The 8497-nt window shown below is 45.3% G+C and overlaps 1 protein-coding gene across 1 annotated transcript in view; it reads right to left on the reverse strand.

The window, feature by feature from the left end:
- CLTCL1 (clathrin heavy chain like 1) overlaps positions 1 to 8497 on the reverse strand; it is a 110717-nt gene that overhangs the window by 93439 nt on the left and 8781 nt on the right. The window contains exon 3 of the mRNA XM_030885458.2: positions 1580 to 1848. Coding sequence (XP_030741318.2) covers positions 1580 to 1848 — 269 coding nt within the window. The remainder of the gene's footprint in view (positions 1 to 1579; positions 1849 to 8497) is intronic.

An 8497-nucleotide genomic window follows, 5' to 3' on the forward strand; every position in this document is an offset into this window, starting at 1 on the left:
TGTCCTGTCGCTAAGAGTCAGAACTGCCTTGATGGAAGTGGGTTTTGGTTTTGGTCATGGGTCCCACAAAATACACTCCACTTATGGTTGTTTTCGAGGTCCCAGAGTTCTGCAGATGCACCTTCCCTGCTAGGTTCTAGACATGCCATTAAAGGGTCAAGATTGGCTAATAAAGATCTGATTCCCAGCACGAAACAAGCCGCAGTTCTCAAATATGCAGTGACTGGACCAGCCTCCTTGGAAACAAGGGTGGAAGACAGCTGCTGCTTTCATGATCAAGAGACACAAGTTAGGGATAGTCCATTAGTCCTTCAAATACACCCCCCCCCCAAAAAAAAATAAAACATTTCTAATACACTCATTGGTGCCTTGTGGCTCTGCACATATTTTCAACAATTCACTTCTCAAAACTGTTCTGGAATAGTTTGTAGAGTGCACATCAATGCCAACCCATTGCCATCCGGCAGATTCAGACCCACGGTGACCCTGAGGACAAAGCAGACCCCACCTTTTTGGATTTCTGACATGGTAATATTTATGGGAGCAGATTGCATCTGGTGGGTTTGAACCGTGGACCTTTGTGGAAAGCAGCCTGACACTTCCAACACTGAGGGTCTCATGGACTCCCTGAAAGTCTGGCCATTCAAACCCACAGGGAGGCTCTGGGGGAGAAAGGACCTACTCACAGAAAGATGGCAGCTTAAGACTCCATAGGGGGTACCTCTACTCGGTCACATAAGGTTTCTATTAGTTGAAGTGAGTTTTATGGCACTTGACAAAAACACTACCGACAATTTGATCCAAAGTTTGAATCCCTTTGTCATTTCTACCTCTTGCTATCCCGAGCTGCTTCTCCTGCCTCCTACTTGTAAACCACTGCCACAGAGCCAATTCCTACTCACGGCGACCCAACAGGGCTGAGAAAAACTACCTCGAAGGCTGTAAATCTTTATGGGAGGAGACAGCCTCATCTTTCTCCTTCAGAGTGGCTGATGGGTTCAAACTCCTAACCTGTGGTTAGCAGTCCAATGCTTAACCAACTGTGCCACCAGGACCTTTCCTTATACCTATACTGACTTCAAACAATGTAACAACTCCAATGTACTCACTCACTGCCATCGAATCAATGCTGACTTAAAACTCCCTTTGAGTTTCTGAGGCTCAAACTGTTTATGAGAGCAGAAAGCCTCGTCTGTCTCCTGATGAGGAGGTTTCGAACTGCTGACCTTGTGGATCACAGCCCAAAGCATAACCACTACACTACCAGGGCTCCTACTGGGTCTTAAATTTATTCTTAAATTAATCAATGAATTAAAACTTTTTACTGTGACTTAGGTGGAGGCTTACAGAGCAGATGAGTTTTCCATTCGACAATTCAGACAGGTTTTATTTCCCATCATTGATTGCCCTCCCCGCACTGTCAGATCCCTCCTGCCACTTCCTCCCTGCCTCTCTCTCTTCAATTCCTCCTTCTTTCTCAGCCCTTCTGAACAATGTCCTTGGTCTATGCTGCCCTTGGGCGCTCCAATGGCCTTTGGGTAAGCACCATGCTTACCTCTGGAAGCCAGCCAGAGCTTACCTGAGCAGAGATCCCAATGAGGAACAGCCACTTCTGGTTGGGGTCCATCCGGTACTGGATCACCTGGCACCCAGCCAGACTGAAATGGCGATCAAACATCTTCACGGGAGGGACATCGCCGTCCATGGCCCAGTGGAAGACGGCGGTCTCAGTCACTAGTGCAACTGTGCTCAACGAGATCCACTTCCAGAAAACCACCTCATCGGCCATCACGTGAGCCTTCACTCTAGTCTTTGTGTCAATGTTAAAAATCTGAATGGTCTTCCCGGCTAGGAGGGGATGCAATGGGAAGGAGAAGAAGATAAATGAAAGGCACAGAAGATAAAGACGACACGCTTGCTTTTTCACCTTCTTAAGAAGAATTTAAGTGGTCCAAAAAATGAAAAAAGAAACAAACAAAAATGCCACCACAAAATGCTTAGTGTGTTAGGGTTCTCTAGAGAGATAAAATCAGATTGCTGATAATTTTATATATATACATATATATATTTATTTATTTATAAAGATAGATACATATAACATAAGAAATGAACTGTTAAATTATAAACAGATAGATAGATATATAACACAAGTAATGAACTGTTAAATTATAAACAGCTAGATAGATATATATTACAAGAAATGAACAGTTAAATTATAAAGCAGTACAAATGGCTCAGTGCAACTCACTCCCGTTAGAGAGAGTTGTGAGACACTAGCAGTCCTTCAAGTCTTGAGGGCTGTCTGGTAGTGCTCTGTAGAGAGAGAGCTAGGCTATCCCAGCACAGGCAGCAAAACAGCCAGCAGGTCACCAACTGTCAGTCCCCAGCTCCAGAGATGTCTTAAAGGGACCTCAACTTACAGCGACATAGTCCACAGGCTAGGCGTCCCATAGGTAGTGTAGCCTGTAAATTGAGGCACAGAACAAGCAAGGCAGCCGCACACTGGTCCGATGATCAAAGAGCGAGAGACAAGAAAGGCGAGGCTCACCGAGCCATATATCTCTCCGCCCTTCAACTAATCCCACTTATGTATATCGGCCAGGCTGGGACAATAAACTATCTCACTTAGCGACCCTGTAGGCAGAGTAGAACTGCCCCATTGGGTCTCTGCGGCTGTCAATCTTATTGGGAGCCCACTGTCACATCTTTCTCCCAAGGATCAGGTGGTGGGCTCAAATGACGGACCTTGCAGTTGGCAGCACAAGCTGAAGCCACTGTGTTTCCACAGCTTTTTGCAGTTTGTGTGATTTACAGTTAATCTGATAAAGAGACAGACAAAAGCTACCTTAGTAATTAACCATATTTCATGTTTCCATATTGATAATCCCCCCACCCACCCAATTGAGAAGGACATCAGATTCTTCATCAAAAAGTTACAAAGGGTGGGGGGGGGTGGAGAGAGGGGAATTGATAGCCTTGATGATTGTGTAACCCCACTTGATGGGATTGATCAACAGAGCTATACAGGAAGGGAAGGGATATATTGGAACAAGTAAGCTATGTCAATAAAAATATCATATTAAGTAAAAGTTACAAAAGGGTGTGAATATTTTTAGGACCTATTAATCACAATGAATTGAAGAAAATATCAGGAGCATTGACTTTAGGTAGGGCTATTTCAATTTTAGAATGCTTTTCTGGTAAAATTAGTCACGACACCAGACACTCTCAGTCTGGCCAACTTGTCCACAAATCTGGGTCAAGTGAACCAGAAGAATCAAAGGACTGCCTGTAAAGTTGGCTTAGACAGATGGCAATCCCAAATGAATCTGAACCTGCACGATATTTCATGGCTGGGATCTTCTAGAAAGAAATTTCAAGGTCTTTCTTCCATAGTGTCCCTGAGTAGATTCCAGCCTTTGATCTGGCACCAAGCATTAAATCCAAGAGCACCACATACTAGGGTTATTGCTCTTGTTAGGTGCCATCAAGTTGGTCTCACGCTTCGATTTCACGTACAACACAAGGAAACACCGCCCGTCCTGCAGCATCCTGATCGCTGTTGCTATGCTGGAGCGCACTGTTGCTGCCACTGGGTCAATCCACCTACTTGAGGGTTTTCCCTTTTTTGTTGACCCTCTACTTTACCAAGATGATGTCCTTCCCCAGGAAGTGTTCCCTCCTGAAGACACATCCAAGGAATGTGAGACCAAGGCGCGCCATCCTCACGTCTGATTGTACTGGTTCCTTCTTCTGGCAGCTCACGGTCTCTTTAATATTCCTCACCGGCACTTTAATTCAATTGCATCTTGGCAAATGGATCACTGCAGATGCAGTTAGGCTAAAACATAACACTGGATCATTTGATTTCCCTTTTGACACATTTAAAATGGGTTCTAGTTTTTAATATTCTCTGCTTTCTCTTTGATTGAGATTTTTCTTTGGTTTACTCTGTTATTGTTAGTTTTTTGGGGGGTGGGGTGGGTGGGGTGGGTGGTATGTTTTCCTGTATATGAAATCCAGGATAGGTAAATCCATAGAGACAGTAATTTGATTAATGGTTTCTTGAGGGTGTGGCAGGGGAGGTGGAGGGGAAATGGGGAGCTAATAATGATGAGTACAAAAATGAAGACCATGTGCTAAAGTTGACTGTGGTGATGATTGTATAACTCTTCTTAATATGAGTGAACAATTGAATGGCATGATATGTGAATTATATGCCAATAAAACTTAAAAAATAATAACTCAATTGCATCAACCCTTCTGCAGTTATTCATGGTCCAACTTTCATGTGCACATGACACGCCTGAAACTACAAGGGTTAGTTAGGTTAAGTGCACTTAGTCTTCAGAGTGATGACTTTGTTTGCGAACACCATAAAAGAGGTCTTTTGCAGTAGATTTGGCCAGTGAAACACATAGTTTGATTTCCTGACTGCTGCTTCCATGGTTGTTGACGGTGGATCCAGTAAAAAGAAATCCTTGACAACTTCAATCTTTTCTCCATTGACGGTGATGCCGCTCCTTCAATGCTGTCATCGTTGGAGCAATTCGTATTACGTTAGGAAAGAAAGATTAAGAGAAGAAAGGGTAGTCCTTACTATCTAGAAGCTGGCTGGGCACTTACAGCCAGGCCTTGTTACATCTTCGAGTGGACACAGAGCAAATTAAAGAACAACCAATCAAGACAGAAAACCTCTGAGATCGTGGAAGAGCACAACAAAGCAAGGTCGCTTCTGAATTTTGTCCAAGTCCTGGCCAATCACAGCTTCACCCCTGCACTAGTTTGCGTTCCCTTAGAAACAGGAGTTACTGAGACATCTAAATACCCAAAGCCCTCATGATGTGTTAGTCCCGGGTAGACTAGAGAAACAAATTCATAAACACGCATATGTGTATAAGAAAGAGGTTTACATACAAGAGCTATTGAATATTGAGAAAACATTCCAGCCCAGACCAAGTCCATAAGTCCAATATGAGCCCATGTCTGATACCAATCTATAAAGTCCTCTTCAGACTCACGAAACACATGCAATGATGCCGAATGCAGGGAGATCACAGGCCAGTGGGTGCAAAGTCTTGTGGATCCAGTGGCAGTAGAAGCATCTCAGCGCTGGCAGGGTCTCCACGTGGCTCCTCCAGTCCCCAGGGCACAGGGTCTATCAACACCATGCCGTGTGTCTTGTCAGTAGAGCGTCTCTCAGGATGAGCAGAGAAAGCGTCTCCCGTCTCCAAGGAGGAAAAACAGGGTTTCCCAGAATCCTCAGGAGAAGACCATGCCTACACAGAGGCCTCTCTGGCTATGACCCGACTGACAATAGACCCCACCCCTTCACTCTTAATCCTCTCAAGTCCCAAATTGACACCAGATTATGTAACTACCACACATGGGTTTTGGACATGTTATCAAGGAGAAAAAAAAACAAACCTGTCTCCGGAGAAGGGCATCACGTTTGGTAAAGAACAAGAGGAAGCCCCTCAATGAGATTGACTGACCCAGTGACTACACCAGTGTGCTCAAACATAACGAAACTTGTGAGGATGGTGTGGGACCAGGCAGCGTCCTGTTCCATCGTACACGGGTCGCTGTGACTTGGAACTGACTCGACAGCACCTAACAGTAACAATGATCATCGGATTACTCCACTTTCTGACTGCATCCACTCTAGAGCAAATCCCAACCTCCTCCTAACCTTCCAATAAAATCCCAAATCCCGTAACAGGTCCCTTCTATCACCCTCTTCCTGAGACATCCCACAGTCCCCCTGGTGTCTGGTCTCCTGTGTTGCAGGAAGTGAACCAGACTCGTTGTTCAACTTTAAGCGTGTTCCTGGTGGTCATTCACTGAAGGGATAGACAGCATCTAACTACGATGTTCTCTCTACATCCTTCTGATCTGAAACCATACCCTTCCAAAGAGCCACAGACACATTGCTCAGGAGAACTGCACAGAGAACTGGGAAGAACCACAGGCCATTTTGGAAAACACTAGACTGTGTGCAGTGTTTCATTCTGTCCTGCACAGGGGTCACTATGGGTCGTAGGTGACTTGGTGTCATCTAACAACAGAGACAGGCTAGCTAGCAGCTTTCTAGAGTACTGCAACGATATAAACGTGGAAAAGCAATTACTACAAGGTGTGAGTGCCGTCAGAAACAGCCAAAGGATCAGAGGTGCGCTGAATGGAATAGAAAAGACTTTGTAATAATCGGTGAACGTCAAGAATCCCTTCAATTAAGCTCAAGGCTGCTTCGCTTACATAACACATTCAAAAAAAATGCTTCTGACAAGATTCCATGGGAAAAAATGGAGTCTTTAATAGAACAAAGATCTTTTTGAAGGGGGGAAACAGAATTTGAGGATGTCTTTTACATAGAAAGGTCTTAACCTTCCAGTGGGTAACTATGAAAATGGCAAAAGTAGACCCTACTTCTGCGACAAAATGGAAGCACGGGCAAAGCTACCGTGTGACACATCGTTCTGGGTCCTCAAACACTTTTGACTTTTCAGGGTCAGTCCACTATCTATGTAATCCTCTCATTTCCCAAACGAAGGCAGTGTTAAAAAGATTCGACATTCCCAAGGTCACCAAGGTTCCCTGGGTTCATTCATGGTTATAGCATCAGTGAGGTTTCATAAGGCGGAGCAGTATCAGTGGCTTCCAGGGTCAGTTGACATCATTCACTAAGAAGTTCTCTACCCTATTTTGGCGAGCAGTGGCTGGAGTCTAAAGAGCTCCTGAGGAGTCATTGTTCCTGGTCCAAAGGAAAGAAGAATGAAGAAAACCAAACCAAACACGGAAACCATTAGTCCAACGAAATGGTCTCCACAACCCTGCCAACAGAACTAGGTGGTAACTGGCTACCACGACCCAAACCAAAATAACCCAACTCACTGCCATCAAGTCAATGCCAACTCACAGCGAGCCCCTGTGGGTTTACGGGAGTAGAAGGCCCAGTCTTTCTCCTACGGAACTTCCGGTGGTTTCCAACCGCCGACCATGTGGATCGTAGCCCAATGGATGCGTCATGACAACCCAACCTGGCTAAAATGAGAGATCACATTAGAAGGCTCTGGATAGAGTGGGCGAAAAATGCAGACCAGAACTCAAAACCATCAAAGAGATCAGGCTTATTGGTTGGATAGACACTGGTGGACCCCAAGAATGAAACTAAACACATTTTGTGACTCAATGTTAAGCCAAATAATACAAACAAACAGACTGCTATCAAGTCAATACTGAGTTATAATAATCCCGTGGGGTCCCAAGACTGTAACTGTTTACTGGAGTAGAAAGCTCAGTGTTTCTCCTGTGAACCTGCTTGTGGCTTTAAACTGCCGACCATGTGGTTCACAGCTCAATGCAAACCCACTACACCACCAGGGCTCCCAACTCAATGGTACCTGACAACCATAATCTTTACGTAGGCGCCCTGGTGGCCCAGTGGGCTAAGCATCGGGCTGCTAACTGGTGGTTGGTGGTTCAAACCCACCAGTTGCTCCAGGAGAGAAAGATGAAGCTGTCTGCTTCTGTAAAGATGGACAGCCTCAAGCCCCAAGCCAAACAAAAGTCAGGCCTAGAAGGGGAACGATAACATTAAGGAGGTATGCACACCTTGGAATAATAAACCATTTGAGATGCAAAGGGTAGTATTCACCCAAGGGCAAAGCTCAGAAGGGTTAGTTAGGAAAGAAGTAGGAAACCCGAGGAGAGTGGAGTAAGTGATATTGCATTGTGGAGATGGCTGTCAATGATAAGAAACAAATGTATATGAATCATTGGAAAACTAATTTGCTCTGTTAACCTTCACCCAACACACACACACACACACACACACACACACACACACACACACACAGGATCAAACATTCCAGCCCAGACCAAGTCCATAAGTCCAATATGAGCCCATGTCTGATACCAATCTATAAAGTCCTCTTCAGACTCACGAAACACATGCAATGATGCCGAATGCAGGGAGATCACAGGCCAGTGGGTGCAAAGTCTTGTGGATCCAGTGGCAGTAGAAGCATCTCAGCGCTGGCAGGGTCTCCACGTGGCTCCTCCAGTCCCCAGGGCACAGGGTCTATCAACACCATGCCGTGTGTCTTGTCAGTAGAGCGTCTCTCAGGATGAGCAGAGAAAGCGTCTCCCGTCTCCAAGGAGGAAAAACAGGGTTTCCCAGAATCCTCAGGAGAAGACCATGCCTACACAGAGGCCTCTCTGGCTATGACCCGACTGACAATAGACCCCACCCCTTCACTCTTAATCCTCTCAAGTCCCAAATTGACACCAGATTATGTAACTACCACACATGGGTTTTGGACATGTTATCAAGGAGAAAAAAAAACAAACCTGTCTCCGGAGAAGGGCATCACGTTTGGTAAAGAACAAGAGGAAGCCCCTCAATGAGATGGACTGACCCAGTGACTACACCAGTGTGCTCAAACATAACGAAACTTGTGAGGATGGTGTGGGACCAGGCAGCGTCCTGTTCCAT

Source organism: Echinops telfairi, unplaced genomic scaffold (genome assembly GCF_000313985.2).
Source record: "Echinops telfairi isolate 266 unplaced genomic scaffold, ASM31398v2 ScPeMD7_29;HRSCAF=101, whole genome shotgun sequence".
In the NCBI taxonomy this organism is placed as follows: Eukaryota; Metazoa; Chordata; class Mammalia; order Afrosoricida; family Tenrecidae; genus Echinops; species Echinops telfairi.